The sequence below is a fragment of the Sphaerodactylus townsendi genome, linkage group LG06, assembly GCF_021028975.2.
Source record: "Sphaerodactylus townsendi isolate TG3544 linkage group LG06, MPM_Stown_v2.3, whole genome shotgun sequence".
NCBI classification, from domain to species: Eukaryota; Metazoa; Chordata; class Lepidosauria; order Squamata; family Sphaerodactylidae; genus Sphaerodactylus; species Sphaerodactylus townsendi.
In genome coordinates this window covers 63,284,233-63,302,760 of record NC_059430.1, presented here as the reverse complement: position 1 = coordinate 63,302,760, position 18,528 = coordinate 63,284,233, and the positions used below count along the sequence as shown (strand labels likewise).

The following is an 18,528-nucleotide window of genomic DNA, read 5'->3' as shown; positions in this document are numbered from 1 at the left end:
ACACTCCCCCCATGCTCATGCAGCCTCCTTCAGCGAAGGAGTACTGGTCCATGGTGTAGATTCAGGTGCTGTGGACCTGCATGACACTAATTTAAATTCCTCTTTATCAGTGTCCATGCCCCTTTTTGTGGAGCTGATGGCAATGCTTCCAATGTGGTTTCCCTACCCCAGTGATGGTGAACCTTTTCGAGACTGAGTGCCCAAATTGCAACCCAAAACCCACTTATTTATCGCAAAGTACCAACATGGCAATTTAACCTGAAGACTGAGGTTTTACTTTAGAAAAAAGGTTGGCTCCGAGGTGCGCATTACTCAGGAGTAAGCTTGGTGAAGCAACTGTGCAACACTTCGAATGGGTGAATCACAACCCTAGGAGGGTTTACTCAGAAGCAAGACCCATTGCCAGCAACCGAACTTACTCCCAGGCAGAGGATCGTGCCCAGGCCAGCCTAGATGTGTGTGTGTGTGTGTGGGGGGGTGATTTTCCTCCCCCCCCACATGATAAACTCTGGGCATGCGTGCCCACAGAGAGGGCTCTGAGTGCCACCTCTGGCATCCGTGCCATGGTTTGCCACCACTGCCCTACCCCCTTTGAATTGCACAGTGAATGAAATAGTTAAAATAAGCAAGTACATATAATTTCTGATACACTTCAAATGATCCACTTGAATAATAATCTTATTACATCATCTGGAGATACATTTGTACCAAGTTCCTACCTACATGAGGGAAGATGATTAGAAGATGATTAAGATACAAGCACACTCTAGAAGATGATTGGATATAAGCACACTAAAAATAGCATGTGTAATGCTCAGTTGGCCCAGTCTTGTTGTACACAGAGGTTGAAAGGCAGGGCACAAAGGTAAATTTATAGTGTGATACAATCTATTTTCTATGTTTAGATATTGTTTTATATATTTATTTCTATTTAGCTACTGGAGAAACATTCTTCTGTCAAGGAGTGAGGGGGGGACTGAATTGCATTCAGTATTAGGAAGCTTTTTATTTGCCTATGTACAGATCTGTATAAGACTCAGCATAAGGGTGTCTTCCACACAGCACAAGGAGAGCAGATTGTAGGCAGGATAAAGTAGAACCTGCTCCCCTGTTTCTGCATTCACATGCCTCCATGCAAACAGTGGAGCCCATGGATGCATTGTGGGCTGCCATCATGGCTTCACACAGAAGCACAACTTTTAAAAAGTGTATCTCCCGCCACTGGAAGGCTGCGGGTGGGAACTGTTATAACCTAGGAAGCGCAGCTGAGTAAAGCGCTTCCCGGGGCAGCTGTTTTCTTGTGAGTGGTTGCAAAACCCATTAAAATGAGAATTATGGATAGCACGATTCTCCAATAACCCTTTTGGGGTGGAGGGCAGCCTTGCTTTAGGTCCTTTTTCCCCATCCCCAGCCTGGGTTTATTGGCCTGTGCAGAAGAGGCCAAGGTTTTTTTGGTCACTGAAAGTACTTCTAGTCCCTTATGGCTTCAGAATTGACGACGTCTTTTTTTCCATTCAGGCCCCTTAAGCAGTGTCTTGGTGAACAGATATGGAAGCAGGTCAGTTATGATAGCTGGAGGAATCCTCTGCTCCTTTGGAATGATTGCCTCTTCTTTCTGCAGTAGTGTCCTGGAGCTTTACATATGCATAGGTGTTATTGGAGGTAAGTCACTGATTCACAGTACTGTCCCAAGCAGAGACACACCCTTTTAAGTCCTCTGACTTCAGTATTCTTAGTAGTGCGGTGCTTAGAATTGCACTGTAAAACCCCTAACCAGACTCTTCAGTTTTAATTCTCCTTTAAAATTATATTGCTAGGTCTTTAAATGCTCTGGAGATAGTTTGAATTTCTTATTCTTTTATGGTAATTCTACTTGAGGCATATGCTCTTTACATAATCCTTTCTGTACTGCACAGTAATTACAGCACAGGAATTGATTGGCTCATGACAATTTATTATAGCCATTTTGTGCTGCATTTCTGTATCAGTTCTTTTAACCTTTAATCATATCATTCTGCCAATGTTAGTTGCAAAGTACTGATGCAGAAGGAATGAAAACTCTGATTAAAGTCCCAGTTGCCTCTTCTCTTGTTAGAAGTGTACTCATAGCGAAACTTATAGAAGAATTTTCATGGGGGAGCCCTATCTAATGGGATGCTGTTCTACAGGCAACATTTCCAGAGTGACTAAATAGGCATTAACTGTGAAATGATGTCTTGAAGCTGAAGGATGAGGTTCTCAGGTCATAACTTCAGCACAATTGTGCAGCTATTTTATATCTGCATATCCAGAGGACAACTTGAGAATGAGACGTCATGAATCTAATATTACGGGTAGACTCTTCATATCTAGTCAAACAAAACCTTCCAACACTGTGTGTTCACATATTCAGCTGCTTTATGGAATCATCAAATGGTGAGACATTAAAGTGAATTTGTATGTTTGAACCAGCCTTAGTCATCATCAACTGCCAACTTCCAACCAGATGATTAGATTATGAGTTTAATGCCATGGGTGCCATTTCAAATATCTCATGAGCTTTCACATGAGGCAGCTTACATTAACTTTCCAAATTCTTCCTACACATGGAAGCATGAAAACCTAATTTATGTCACAGTGATCAACACAAAATACAACTGCCATTTTCGTACCTTGACTAAATGTCTAAATGATCTGGCATATCCAATGCCGTTCCAGTTCCTAGTAATGGTCTCTTCATTAGCTCAGATAGCTGTTTTATCTTGCAGGCCACACCAATTTCAGCTACGGTGGTGAGCCTTATGTGAATCTCAATACAATATTGAGGTCGACACAGATTGAGAATTTTTTTTGCTCCTGATGGCAGTCACTTAACAATCTGCAGTGCCATATTCTTAGTGATTATGTGAACAGGGCCTGCAATGGATTAGGAAACAATAAACATATTTACGTATATCTTAGGCATATCAGAACATTCAGAACATAAAAACACAACCAAACTGGTGAGTAGCTTACTTTCCAATTTTGTGAATTCTCAACAATTTTGAGAAGTAGGTTCGATAAAAAGATATGACTTGGTCCAAAACAAAGTTTCAGCACCAAGTATGAACTGAAACCTATATCATATGATTGTAGAGTTCCAGCCCCTTCTCCATGCAGGATATTCACATTACAGCATTCCTAAAATATGGCTCTCCAGCCTCTGCTTGATAGATCTAGAGAAAGATTCCACCACACTTCCTGATACTTTGTTCCCTTATTGGTTTCATTTCTCTTCATGTTCAGTGAAAATCTATCCTCCTGTAACTTAAGTCCATCAGATCTAGTCTTACTCTCTAGAGCAGATGAGAACAAATCCTTATAAGATAACCCTTAGGGTATTTGATGAACACTATCATGACCCAGTCTTCTCATTTCCAGGCCAAAAGCACCTAGGTCAATCTACTTCTCCTCAAATAACTTATTTTCCATACCCGACCACCTAGGTTGCCTTCCCTTGACCCTTTTCCATTTTGTCTACAGTCTTCTTTAAGTGTGATACCTAGTTCTGAACATGGTCCTCCAGATGCAGTCTAATCAATGCAGAATAGAGCACAACTACTGTTTCTCAGGATTTGGAAGTTGTGTTTCAACTAAAATAATTCCTAAAATAATCCTAAAATAATTTAATATATCTAATTCTCAATGGGGACAAATCCATGGTTACTTAAATCTGGAGAATGTAGCCATTAACATATCTTTCAACAAACTTGAAAATACCCTCAAATAAAAAATGCAAGATTGCACCCCCCATAATAGAAGTAGTGCCTGTAGCTTTAAGAAATAAATTCCCCCCACACTTGCATTAGTATATTTTGCAGTGTCATCACATTACAGACTTTGCAGTTCAACAGACCATGTAAAAGAGTATTCCAGGTCTTAATTAAGCGATGGTGCAATTGATGCATGAATACAATTTCATTTCAGAAATAGAAAAGGTAGTATCCATAGAGGAAGGGGAAAAGAATCCTTCCTGAGATAACATGGAAGGATGAGGGCTAATTCCCTTGTGTTAGCTAATACAACTTGGCTGTATGATTACCAAAGGCATATGGTTGGATGTATATTTATTTATTTACTATTATATTTGTACGTTGCCCTTCCTCTTGCAGGCTCAGACCAGCTTCCATCATATAAAATCAAGTAAATATAAAACTGCAATAAAATAAAACTATATAATACTAACTTTAAAACCAATAGTTCAACAACTAAAATAAGCGAATTCCTTACATTCTGCTGCAGGGATCCTAGTCTCTGCACAAAGCAAGAGACTAGTTGAAATGTCTATCTAAGCTTTTACTCCATGGGGAATCTCAAGCTGTAGTGATACATGTGAGGACAGTATTTTCTATGTAGCGGTCCATGTATGTTAGACATTTTAAATATTGCTTTATATGTACCTATTCAGTTCTAAATTAAGCCAAAGATAGAGGATTGAAAGGTGACATTTGAAAACTTCTGTGAAGTGAACCAAGAACAAATTGGATTATGACTTAGTAAAATGCAGAAACAGTGTGCTCAAGGTCTTGATATCATTGTTCCCCCATCATTCTGTTGTCTATAAAACATAGCTAAAGTTTTTGCTTTATTGTACTGCAATAGAGGGAAATGACAGAAATTTTATGTGGTGTATCAGTGGTGTTAAAAGACATGCAAAGCAATGAACGTTTGAGTTTATTTGCCAGTGCTGATGGGTTCTTTTACCTGCCTTGGGAATTACTGTGTGACATGTTGGGTTTGAGTGGAAAAATAATTTTTGCTTGATTATACAGAAAGACTGTATGTATTGAATGTAGTAATGCTGTGTCCTCTTTGCTGTTCTTTAGGTTTTGGCTTAGCTTTCAACTTGCAGCCTGCCTTGACAATGATCGGCAAGTATTTTTATAAAAAGCGTCCCCTTGCTAATGGATTGGCCATGGCTGGAAGTCCTGTATTTCTAAGTACTCTGGCACCTCTTAATCAGTATCTTTTTAATGTTTTTGGCTGGAAGGGAAGCTTTCTCATTTTGGGAGGCCTGCTCTTGAACTGCTGTGTGGCTGGGTCACTTATGAGGCCTGTTGGACCAAAACCACCACCTGCAACAAAAAAAGATGTGGAAAAAGGAAAAGGAGACTCTGCTTTGCACAAAAATGACAAGAAATCTGCTTGGCAAACTATCAACAAATACTTAGATTTATCCCTTTTCAAACACAGAGGGTTTCTCATTTATTTGTCTGGGAATGTTATCATGTTCCTTGGCTTCTTTGCCCCAATTGTATTCCTGGCTCCTTATGCTAAACACAAGGGGATTGATGAGTACTCAGCGGCTTTTTTACTCTCTATCCTGGCTTTTGTAGATATGTTTGCTAGACCATCAATGGGTCTAATTGCAAATTCAAAATACATCCGGCCAAAAATCCAATATTTCTTTTGTTTTGCTGTCATGTACAATGGGGTCTGCCACGTCATGTGCCCACTGGCCAAAGACTATACTGGCCTGGTTGTATATGCTGTATTCTTTGGACTTGCATTTGGTATGGTAAGCAGCGTCCTTTTTGAAACATTGATGGATCTCGTTGGAGCCACAAGATTCTCCAGTGCTGTAGGACTTGTTACAATTGTGGAGTGCTGTCCAGTTCTTTTAGGCCCTCCTTTAGGAGGTAAGTATGATGATTTTATATTTGATGTATGTTATTGGTTTTAGAAACTTGCAGCCAGTTGTTTGCAGCCTGGAAAATTTCACTCCTATTCACATCAATCAGATCCATATTCTCCTGTTTTCTGCACTACAACCCATTCCCTCCTGAACTTAAAGCATCTTTTTCTATACCTTTCTTTTTGACCAATGTTAGTTCTTCCAGCTTGTAGTGATTTTGAAGAGTTTTTTCAGTCTTTCTTGAACCTCAAACTCTGTCTCTCTGTCATTCAGGTTTCTAACATTCACTACCTTAATGTTTCCCTTACATTCTATTCCTCAATTTGCCTAAACTGCACTGCTATCAGCATGCTATCATCACACTCATCAGCTGCATTTAGGCAAACGGTACACAGCCTTCCTCTAATCTCACATCTCTGCTTTCACCTCAGGTTGCCCTAACCTTAATTCCCTGCCTTCTTTAAGCTACATACTTAAAATCTACCCAGCTTTGTATGCTCTCTCAGAATTCCAGAATTTAGCCCCTGTCCTTAGGCAAAAGAACTTTTCACTTCGATCACTGTAACTGCTCCAATGGTTAACACTTCAAATTTGAAAGTCTAGAGATTGTTACAGAGTATATACTGGTATTGTATCAGTCTCAGACAATGGCACTTGAAACCAATAAGATATCGGAAGGCCATAAAGTTTGACAAATTTCACGTGTATGTGTTTGTGAGTGTGCTGAACAGTAAATGCAGATCACCAAAGAAAAATTGGTTTAATTCTGAGATTTTATTCTCAAACCAAACCATGTTGCTTTGATTCCTTCTGAAATAGCCACATTATCTTTGCTCATCTTGACTAAGGTTGTACAAAAACATTTTCTTAAATAAAACAATAATATTTGGCTATATTGGAGCTAAATATTCCAGAATTCCCATACCAGTACTGGTTTTGTCCCCAGAAATCTGGAGGAGGGGAGGGGAGGAATAGCTCCATTATAGCCTGTAGGAAATCTTTCCAGGGCTTTAGTAGAGGCATCAGATTTTTCAGCATAGCTGCTGGTGACTCCCATTAGAAGAAGAACCCATAAGCATAGTAAAGATTGGGTCAGAGGATCCAATTTTATGGACCCCTCAAAAGGGTGCCACCATCCATCCTCCATTGTTTTGAGATTTGCCAGCTTCTATTTGAATTACTATTTTGGGGAACTGAAAAACTGCTGAAAAATACCAGTAAGATATTTTTCGGAGGGGGGGGGGGGTTGGCTTTGTTTTACTGAATATACACCCCCCATATCAACTATAGTCCCTAAATATCCTTGTTGAGCCATTCTCTGAGTTAGTCAGCATTGTGTTTTCCTGGGTCTATCTTGATTTTTTTTTGCAGCTGTTGAATAAGTATATTGTGCTATTGTGAATAAGTATATTGTGCATACTGGAGAAAATCTCCTACTCAAGTAATTGTTGTAGAATCTTTCAGTGAGATAAGAGAAGGTTCTGTCTGGTCAGAAGTGCCAGTGAAATTAATTTTGTTCTGAAGTGTCATATACTTCAGCAAACCTGTAGTACCAGCTTTCTTGGCTGAATTTCTGAACTAGAGGTAAGAGTGGTGTAAATACTTCATTAGAGTTCATCAAGACATCAGTTCAGCTCTTGTTATTACCATTACTTGCAGGGTCAAAGTGTAGCAAATGAACACATGTTTAAAAACTGGGGCACTAATGTGTACTACTTTAACTTTTGAGAAGGGAATCATTAAACAAAGCGTTGAATAAACATGGTTAAATAGAATAAATAGCTTTTCCTTCCAAATAAAAACTGATTAGTCATGCTCTCAGTATGCCACCTAGTGGATTGAACTATCTCATAATTTAATAATTACCAGCCCCTCAAACATGATTTCCTATAAAATAGTTTCTAATAGGCTTTTAATTTTGTTGCTTAGTTTTGAAACAAACAACTAGTTTGAAATGCATTTCTCAAACCTGGTTTGCTGAACAAGGGGACTGTACAGTCCATATTTGGAGAAAATACTATGTGGGGTACACAAAGTAGACTTAACTCCAACGACAAGGGAGGTTGCCACTTTTGTTTCTAAAGAGAAACAATAATTATATTATTATATAATTATTATATAATAGTATTATGTAATAACTATATATTATATTGTATAAATGATATATATAATAATAAATTATGTAATAATTCTCAAGGCAATTTTAGAGGCACAACAAAAATAGATCTCTCATCTAAAAAATGAACCGGTCTGTCTAAGGTGTGAGAAAAGTGTGTGTAAACTCTATTTAGGATGGTGCTGTTTTTCAATCTTGCACTACTAATCAGTGCTGTGAGATTCACATGGCGTTTACAACAGTATAGTTCTTTTGATGGACTGATTAATGATACAGTCACCCCACTGAATATGGGGAGATCATAAACTGGTCTTCTATTTACCTTAAGTTATTAGTTATTTTAATTGTTAGTGTGATAGTAATATGCTTCTAGAACTAATTTGGAACCATAATTCATTTCACAAATAGCTGCTTGTGAAAGTATCAACAGAGCAGAATAACAGCATCTGTTGGCTGAGGTGAAAGGAATGAGAAATTTAATGCTGTGTGTTAAATAAGTATGCTTCTTTCACATTAAACTACTTAAGTGAATAGTTATGAACCAACTATTAGTAATACCCTTACATAATTTAGAACTTTATTTAAATCAGCGATATTTTTATTTCAAAAAGAAAAAATACAGTACAATGTCAAATCCCATTTTTATTTTGAAACAACTCACCCACAACCAAAATTATAAACAATTTTTTACAGTATTATAAATATAAAACGTGAAGCTTATTGATAAATCAATTTAGAGCTTATTTTACATTTTCTGTGTATATATATATTATGGATATATTATATATATATATATATATATATATATATATATATATAAACCTTTATTAGGCATAGAATCCATATAACAGCCAACATTCTCCAAACAAGTATCCCATACATGAGAACCATCGCAGGTAATCATTTCAAAGTTTCTATAAGGAACCTAGCTACAAAAGTTAAAATCTCGGAGGGACCTTTTCTGTAAATGTGTGTGTGTGTGTCTGTGCGTGTCCTAAAGATAATCTGATCATGTTCTTTTGTATCTTTCAGGTTTGCTTGTGGACATAACTGGAAATTACCAGTATATGTATTTTGTCTGTGGAGTAATTGTGATCATCGCAAGCATCTGGCTATTCATTGGGAATGCCATTAATTACAGGCTTTTAGCAAGGGAGAAAAAAGTAGAAGAAGAAAGGCAAAGGGCACTAAAGAATGCCGATTCAAAGGAAGTAGAACCTTTGACCTTCAAAGAAAGTGAAGAAGCAATCAACAGCTCTAGCAAATCGCAAGACAGTCTGTCAGAACGAGAAACTAATATTTAATAAGAAATATGGTTCAAACTCTCATATTTATGACTTTGATTAGAAGTACTTCTTCAAAGTACAGGCCATGTTTTGTTGTAATATGATCAGTTACAATTATAGATGGGAATAAGAGTTTGCCCCAACTTAATATACCAACCAATTAAACCGTGCTCCAACAGCGGGACTCCATATACAGTTGCATCATAACTTTTTCTCTTCCTACAATGTACCTGCAGTACTGCTGTAATGCCAGGTATGCTGTAATGTGCCCAACCACTTACAGTAGGGCAAAGTCTTCCTGCCTTGAAATATCTCACAACCTACATATCCCATGTGGGCATGTTGTTTTTAGAAGCCCTGCAGAACCAGTTCTGTATAGAAAGGGAAAAGGTTATGCTGCAGTCCTCCGAAAAAAATCCACAGCTGTCTTGTTCTTCATACATGGAAGGGTCATAATTGTGGCATTGGATTATGCCTTTTTTGTGGCAGTGGTTTTACAAGTCCTCTTGAAATTGGCTTGAGAGTCAATTCAAATCCAGACTCTAATTAAGGTAGAATTTTAACTGAAAAGTCTTCCAGTAATAAAAGTCTTGCTTTCTAGTTTTTTTTAAAAGCACTTGTCTGGTAAAGAAAGACAACAGTCCTAATCCTCAGGATATCACTAATGCGTATTTGACTTCTTCACATGTGTATTTTTGACATATAGAATGAAATGTGTTGGAGTTCAATATGAAAGTAAAAAGTGGAGCAATTGGTAACAGTGATCTGAGTAAATCCTCCCCCAAAATTGAATGAATGTTTATAGTGCATTTTCAGTAGATCAAAAAGGAATATCTCTTCTGATAAAATTTTATATGTGGACAATGAAGCTAGAAACCAGGAGTAGTGGATTTTATGGTTGAATACAATTGATATTTTTATGACGGTGAATCACAAGTTATTTCCCACTGCTTAATTGATTAGAAATTTAAACATTTATGGCCTGATTCTTGCTGGCAAGCAAATGATAAGCTGCCTTCTGCCAAGTCAGACTAATGGTCCATCTCACTCAGAATTGCCTGCACCGATTGGCTCTCCAAGGTCTCAGGCAGAGATTCCTTTAACTAGAGATGGCTGGGAGCAAACCTGGGATGCTGTGCTTGCAAAACATCTACTCTGTTGCTAATCTGTGAACACAGAATGTGCACATCAGCTGTTGCATTAGTACAGAATCATAGATGTACTGGCACATATGTTTAGGATGTGAGAATAACTTTTGAAATCATCTTGCCTAACTCCAAATCTGTTTGAAACCTCTTCATGTTTTCTAATTGTTAAAGCTTACAGTAGAACATGTTCCGTTACCTTACCATCTTTTCAGTTCTTGGGGAAGAGCTATTTTCTTACTGACATTGGTGGATTCTGCATGGTCCATATACAGTGGTGTGCAGTCGTCATAAATAGAAACACAGGTGCCCAGGGGGTGATTGCATGGCTAGGCGCCTGGTGGCCAGCATGCAAACCAGCTGGGTCGTGGGCCTTCGGATGGGGCCCAGCGGTTTTTTCCTTGTTGCCTGTCGAGTCCTGTGTAGCCACGCAGGAATGGACCCATGAACCCCAACGGCCACGCTGACATCTCGTGGGACCCAGATAACAACCCCTGTATCTGCATGGCTGCACAGATGGGAAGCGGAAAGAGAAGAGGTACGCAAGCCCTGCAGTTGGCATGGCACCCGCTGCACACTGGCGCTTTCTAAAAGAATTTCTCGTTTAATGAGTCATGAAAACACTATTGTGGGGGAAATAGGACGTTGCAGCTTTGCTCCAGCAGCAGCTGTGCGAAATCCTCCCCCACAATGGTGTTTTTACCAACACCACTGTGTAGGGCCTATGTGGAATCCGCAACTCTAATACATTTTCTACCATCTGATGCTTCAGAGTTATGGACCACAGGTGTACAGATATGCATAGACTGACTGAGCACTAGATAAAATGACTTTGGTGGCTTCTTTTAACCCATTATTTGGTGTTTCCTGAATTAAAAGGTTAGCTGTAAGTTTCTTTAGAATCAGAACATCTACTACAATAGTGGTTTTCAAACTTTAGAAATCCAAGGGACCCCATTATGATAAACATCTCTTTGCTGGCTCTCATGCTTTTCCCTCACAAGAACCTGTCATGTTCTGCACAGTTGTTTTTCAAAGTGAGCACAGTGACCTGTGCAGGCCCTGTGAAAACTTCTGTCCTATCACATCAAAACAGTAGAATCATATAATCTACACTGTAAAAGTAAGTTTGTGTCTGAGTTCAAAGTGACTGATTCTGTAAGGCAAAACTTCAAAGACTATGATCCAAATTCTAACCTGTCTAATCCCTTGATTGACAGGGCCAATATGTAAACACAGTAAGAAACAGCTTATTGACTAATAACGTAGATGTTTGTGTGTGTAAAGTGCTGTCTGGTCACAATTGACTTAAGGTAACCTCAGCAAGGGGCTTTCAAAGCAAGTGAATAGGCAGAGATTATTTGCTATTGCCTTCCTCTGCAGAGTCTTCCTTCTGGTTTTCCTTCCAAGTTCCAACCCTGCTTAGCTTCTAGAATTTGATGAGATCAGTCTATACCATTCCACTTTTCCCCTCCCCAATAATGTAGATAACGACTAGCAAAACAAGGGTCTGAAGGAGCCAGAACAACTTTCAGAGCTCCTCGCAGGTACAGAAACAGACCAGCAACCCCCCAAAAACTTTCCAGTATGAAAGTGAAAACTATTTATTATGGCTCAGAAAGTTCAATTTTAGCCATGTGGGTACAAGAAGGAATCTCCTTCCTTCCTTACACAGGACAGGAATCCCTAGAATAGCGTCACAGACACCCAGGGTCCCCAGACCCCATTTTGAGAAACGCTAGACCAGAGTCTGAAGTTTTAAATTCAACCCAGTCTTTCTGCTTCTGTGGGTCACACTCAGTCATTTGAAGGTTGGGGGAGCTTTGTTGTCAAGCTGGAAATTTAAATTAAGCCAACTGTCTGATCAATTGCCCACAATTCTGGTATTGATAATGCATAGCATCACTGCAGAAAGTGATCAGCCCTGGCCATACAGAACATTCCAATGGAGTTGAAGCATTTGTGGGCCTTCCTAAAGAAAGTATCATCCCACCTTGCATTTCTAAACTCAGTTTTACATGACTTCTCCTTTCCAAGCACCTTTGTGGACAGACTTTCTATCAGTCCAACTTTGCAGTCTATGGGAAAGAACTGTTATAAGTTGACTTCAACAGATCTCCTTTTAAAAGAAGAGTTTGGATTTATATCCCACTTTTTTCCAATCTTAGGGAGTCTCAAAGTGGCTCACAAATTCCTTCCATTCCTCTCCCCACATCTGACATCTTGTGAGGTAGGTGGAGCTGAGAGAGTTCGGGGAGAACTGTGACTAGCCTAACTATCAGGCTAGTTCTCCAGATCAGAATCCACCTGCTCTAAACCACTACATCATGCTGGCTCCCAAGCATCAACCCTTAGTCAGTTGCCCATACTAGAAATAAACTTATTAACAGATGGGGTGAGTGCTGAAGAAGAGATTAAAAATATAATGCCCCTTATACTACCTTCTAACCAAAAGCTGGGACAGTCCAGATTACCTTTTATCAAAACTTATGGATGGGCTTTTCCTCCACTGTCACATTGCTCCCATATACAATGGGTTTTTTTTCCTGTGCTTAGCATTCTGTGTGAGAAAAAAGAATTATATTATCTTCTCAGGTGAAGATGAGGCTTTATTTTTTCTTTTCAACTGCTGTGTATATGGTAGGTTATTTATGTTACTTCATAGAAGTTAAATGATAGACTGATGACACTATGACACAAGTGGTGACACTAAGATCCAAGCCAGCCACTGCTTACCCCACCTTTCCATTTGCTTATCCAACTTGGATTTTTTATGTGACATATGTAACTCATCACTATTTTTAATTCATCTAACTCTGCTTGCCATATCTAAGCATATGTCGTGGCTGGTTCAAGTCTACTGTGAAAGAAGTGAGCTAAACAAAACTATTATTATCAACTTCCCTTCTCCAGAATGTTTACATCAGTTGACTATCTGTAGATCTATCTGGAACAATATGACATTTAACATGACAGATCAAGAAGGGAGAATTATAGCTCTGACTACAAAGATAAGGTCTACAGAACCTGGAGAACCTAGCCTTTTTAAGAAATATATTTTGTAAGGTGGTCTGCTCCATTAAGAAACAATGTAAAATAAATAGTAGAATATTACTAGAATACTCATCTGCACATGATAGAATTCTGAACAGCTGTTAGATCCTGAACTAAAATCATCCAAAGTGAACAGCAATCCACTGTGCCCATATATTTTCTTATTTTCAGTAAATGTGAGTCATGTATGAAGCAAACTCAAATTCTGAATACCGGTATTTTTGAACTTGCAGAGTTTCATCTTTGGTTCATCTAGTTTCTAGTTACTTCCATCCTTGGAATCAGATGGATTTTGTTATGTTCACGCAGGCAGAGTCTATACAGCCACCACTCATGACCTGTTGTAAGCATTTTTTTCTTATTTATCCCATTCTTGATGAATTCAAAAAAGAGGGGAGGTAATATCACTGCTTCTGCCTCCCCTGGCAACACTACCCAGCTCTTCATATTCCTTTCTGTATGGCTTTTATTCCCTGCCAGGGTTTCCTTGCTCTTTTCAAGGTTTTGATATAAGATTTAAATCCTTGTAATCACATATACCAAACAGTTTTTCCAGTGCAATCAACATGGCATAGTGCTCACACACTAGAGTAATTGGCATTTTCTGAAGCAATCAGTTTATTGTGCAGTAAATTCATAGTTCCTTAGTGTTGCAGGATCCTTTCTTCAAGGTAGCTTTTCTCTTGGATACTAGATTTTCCTGGCACTCAGGTTTCAATATTTTGTGACTGGAAAGATGAAGTTCATCCTCCAAATCAATGACAATGTAGCTAGTTCTATATATTATTTGAGCATCACATGTATTTGTTCCTTTGACTTCGGTATTGAAAGATGACCACATCTGCATCTTAAATTAGTCCTTTCTTGGAGCGAAACCCCATTGAATAAAATGGGACTCATTTCTAGTAGACATGCTTGAGGTTTCTTTTCAGATCTGTGTCCTGTTTCTATTGTCCATAAATTTTACATTTGCTTTAAAAAAGACAGTAAAAATCATTTAGGTTGAAAGACTTATTCAAGTTGATGAATTCAAAAGAGGGAGGAGGTAATATCCCCGCTTCTGCCTCCCCTGGCAACAATACCCAGCTCTTCATATTCCTTTCTGTATTTTTATCCTGCTTTTCCTCCAAGGAGTCCAGGGTAGCATATGTGGTTATTCTCTCCTCCCTTTGATGTCCACAACAGCCCAGTTAGGCAAATAAGGATGAGAAAAAGTGAGTCCAGACAAATGTGATAATTGTACCAATCTGATTTCCTGGGTCTTTGTGTGTTTTGGTGGTGGTCATGTTATAGAAAAGTGCCCCCCCCCCCCTCTCTGGTATAAAATATTACTTACTCTCCTATAAAATATACATATTTTTTAAGATACAAATTGTATGGTAATACAATTTTCACCCACCCATAATATGTAGTCATTTTGTATTCTGCATAAAAAGTCAGCCTTCTGATTTAAATGTGTGGCTGCTTTGTATATTACCACTCATGAAAATGAAGCCTACACACAAACAGTTTGTACATACCTAGGCGCTATACTCATATTGCAACAATCATTCATAAGTGGGAAAGGCAGTGTACTTGTCTCACTTCCCCTCATTGTTTGTACCACTTCTGCATCAGCTGAAGAGATCTATTAAGGTTCTGCTTAAGAGGTAGTATGTTAGTGAGCACAATTCACTGTCATTGGATGAAGTGATAGCCACACTTATGTGACTTTAAAAGGAGATTAGACAAATTCATGAAGGTGAGGTTCATCATCCAGTGGCTCAATAACTAAATGAAAACTCCAATTTCAGAACCTCTAAATACAAGTGCTGAGGTAAGGTCTTGATCTCTGTGCCCTGATTATAAGACCTCTGGAAACATCTGGCCGACCACTGTATAAAACTAAACTAGATAGACTGATCCAGCAGGGCTGCTCTTAAATTACTACAACTCATACACCTTCCCAAAGACAAGTAGAAGTGTTTCTTAGGTTTCCAGGGGAAAAAGTCCCTGATTGGAAGATATTTATGGAGGAAGCTGAGGTTTTAGGTGCACAAATGTTGTGCTATGCTGCTGTTGAGTAGCTTCTCCTTTGTATGGATGATACAAAAAATAGTCACGTTGAAATAGAAATGGACTTCAATAAATCCACTGTTTTTAATCCATGATCCAGTCCTTAAGGGTAACAAAGGACAAAGAACAAATATAAACAAAGTATGGCAACCAAATAATCCAGCATCTAAAGTTACGCACAAAGGGTGGGATCCAAAAATAAATTCCAGCACAATTCTAACTATGCTTGCTATTTTTTGGCACTGCAGTTCCTACTGGTATAGAGAAAAGCCACTATTCCACTTTTTGTACAGTGCAATCCTAAACAGAATTTCATCCCAGTGCATTGACTTCAGTGGATGTAGAAGAGTATAACTGGACTTGGGATTGCACTGGTAAAGGCGATTATCACTTCAGCAGCGGGAATGTCAATGACCAAACCAGCAAGCAAAATTCAAACACTTTGGGCAATTTCTTCCAGGCCCAAATATTATGTCTCTGGATCCCAGCTCATATATATAGTTTAGCTGGAATATGTAGGTAATAAAGATCTTAAACATGAATGTAAATGCCTATTCTAACAAAGTAAAAATACCTGAACAAATCTTCAGTCCAAAAGAATGAAAGCTGCTTTTAAGCCTTCCTTTATCAGAATGTAATTTTCATTATTCATATCTGTTTGGAATGTTTTATTGTGTTTGGTAAATAAAATGTATTTGTAGTAGATGAGGAGAAAAAAACTTTTTCTGCAGTTGAATACTTTACTGTTTTGCTTCTAGCCTTCTGTTAGATATCTATCAAAAGCAAACATGTAATATTTTATGACCCAGCAGTCCTACTCTGCCTAACCTATTCAGTGTCACTTGAAATATCACTGCATATTTTAACTGGTGTCATAGGATAACAAACTGCCTTTTTCCAAATGTGTATACTTGTTATGTAGCTGTTTTCTGAACAAATTGTATTTATGGTGCTTTTAAAGCTGAATTTGCACCCAGAGTATTACACAACCAGACAACCTGCCCATATGGGGAGCAAATCTCATCTTGCTTGGAAACCCATGGTAACTGAAAGTGCTGGCACTATGAGTAAACCATAGTGTTTTGAGGGGGGAAAGTTCTATATTAGATTTTAGAGAACCAAGCCTACATATTATTTAAGCTATGACAGTATATTGCTGTTGCCACTATGCGTGCATAAATCAGTCAAACTTGAGCACTTTGAAGGCACATTAATATCAATGGAAAACATTAGACACCTTAAAGTTTTCATTGTAACAAACAATAAAATTTGCAAGTTTGATTGAATTGTGCCAATATTAATAGTCAGGCTAGGTGGCTTCAGCGATATTCTAAATGGCAATGGTTTACTCTGGTTTTTGGCATCACAAGAAGATCTTAATTGCTCTGATTTTTTTAAAAATGAGCCCTTACAATCAAGCAGTGGTTTGCTTATTTATTGAAGTGCAGTAACTTCAGGCAGTCTGTTGAGCACACAGAACAAATTCTACAACCAGTTGTGTATCTCAAGAGATATGAGGTTTTTCTTCTCTTCAATCTTTGCCCTTGCCCTCGAAAGCTCTTCTTGGTCATAGAACCTACAGCCAAGATAATTATTTCCTTTGCCTCACATATATTAGTTTGTAGTCATTCTGTCAGTTTTATTCCTTTAGAACATTGAATATTTGTGAACACTCCATATGATCCATATTAGCTCAGCCAACTGGTGCTGGAGCTTTCACTGCCTCCTACAGTATCTATTTTTAGTACATAGACCAACAATGAAAAACTTTTTTAAAAAGTATACCGCATTAATTCTAAAATTTTCGTATCTCACTCTGTACTAATGAACTGTCCACAGATAAATCAGTCTGCAACAAACAGGGGTTCATCACTGCAGGAGTTTCTCCATGTCAATTTAATGTTCTTTCAAATAAGAGTGTGACTTCAAATACTCAAAACAAGGAGACAAAGGCAAGATGATAAATTTTAGGATAGCATTAGCATTATGTAGTCACTTCCTCTCTTAAAATCAAGAAATCAGAGAAGGTTGATAGAAAACTCAGTTGCTGTTTAGTGACAGTGGACTTTGGATGTACCAAAGAGTAATGTTGAGCCTACCAGGGGTGATTCAAGCAATAACTTTGTGGGAAGGGGCTATTTGTGGCAGTAAAGACTGTGCCCCAACATGGTAAAGCAGTCATCCAGGTGCTCTCCACCACCATCACTCCTTGTCACCTTGAGAGCCAGATTTTAGTTTAGTAGACAGTGACACACAGTTCCCATGTGTTGATGAGTTCTGCCCACAAGTCAAGCTGTTTTCATGAGGATGGCTTTGTGACCTCTACGTTTCCCAAGGTCTGAGAACAAGGATATGAGGAATAAGTAGTATGCCTTCCAAAGTGGTTGTGTGAATCATCCCACACTAACAAAACTGGATTATTCCAGTAGGTTACAGGGAAATTACAAAGCCTTATGATGTTTCATGATGTTTCATACAGACTCTTCCGTGCAGGGATTAATTAAGCTAGGATAATTGAGCTATAAAAAATTGAGTAATGTGAGGATTCTACTGAGTTGCACTCAGTTCCATGGCATTCTTTAGTATGAATTCAATTACTGTGGCCTATTTGATTCTGCATTGGGTTTGTGGCTGTTGATATATTAAGAATGTCAAAACTAAAGTTGCATGATTGCATTGTGTATTTTCATACTTTTCATTTAACATTTCTAAATCTGTATACAGATATTTGATACAGATGATTTGCTGCCTTCCCCTGGAATGAATAAGTCAGTAGGAAGACTGACACAATTCTGAGAGAGGCGTAGCTTTGTCTAATGTCTTTCATAACATTTTAAACTTGATTTTTTGGAAAACACAATCCATGCTAACATGGCATGTGGCATATAGAAGGGCATCTGCCTGAAAGCAAAGTTCAGAAATTCTGCCAGTGACACAATGGTGATTTTCACACAACAGAAATAAAATGTCCTGCAGACATTTCTAAAAGGTCAGTTTTGGCTTTTTTTGGTTTGCACACAGATCTTTTTCCCCACCTGCTGCCCAGAGCTCTTGTCAGTTTCACAGTTGTGCCCACCATTTTGTGTGCTGCGGCAAAGATTCTCTATTCCTCCACCATTTGGTGAAAGTTTTCCACAGAGGTCTCCTCTGCTTGCAGCTCATCCATGCGTGATTTTCATGTAATAAGTAAATGAATAAAGTTTGTTTTGCCTAGTGATC

General features: G+C 38.4%; 1 protein-coding gene across 3 annotated transcripts in view; it reads left to right on the top strand.

The window, feature by feature from the left end:
* The window catches only part of SLC16A7 (solute carrier family 16 member 7), a 142,156-nt gene extending 124,171 nt beyond the window's left edge, over positions 1-17,985 (top strand). For all 3 annotated transcript variants that reach the window (XM_048499865.1, XM_048499867.1, XM_048499866.1), the window contains exons 3-5: positions 1,519-1,662; positions 4,845-5,657; positions 8,802-17,985. In XM_048499865.1, coding sequence (XP_048355822.1) covers positions 1,519-1,662; positions 4,845-5,657; positions 8,802-9,073 — 1,229 coding nt within the window. In that variant the 3' untranslated portion in view covers positions 9,074-17,985. The remainder of the gene's footprint in view (positions 1-1,518; positions 1,663-4,844; positions 5,658-8,801) is intronic.
* The last annotated feature ends 543 nt before the right edge of the window (positions 17,986-18,528 follow it).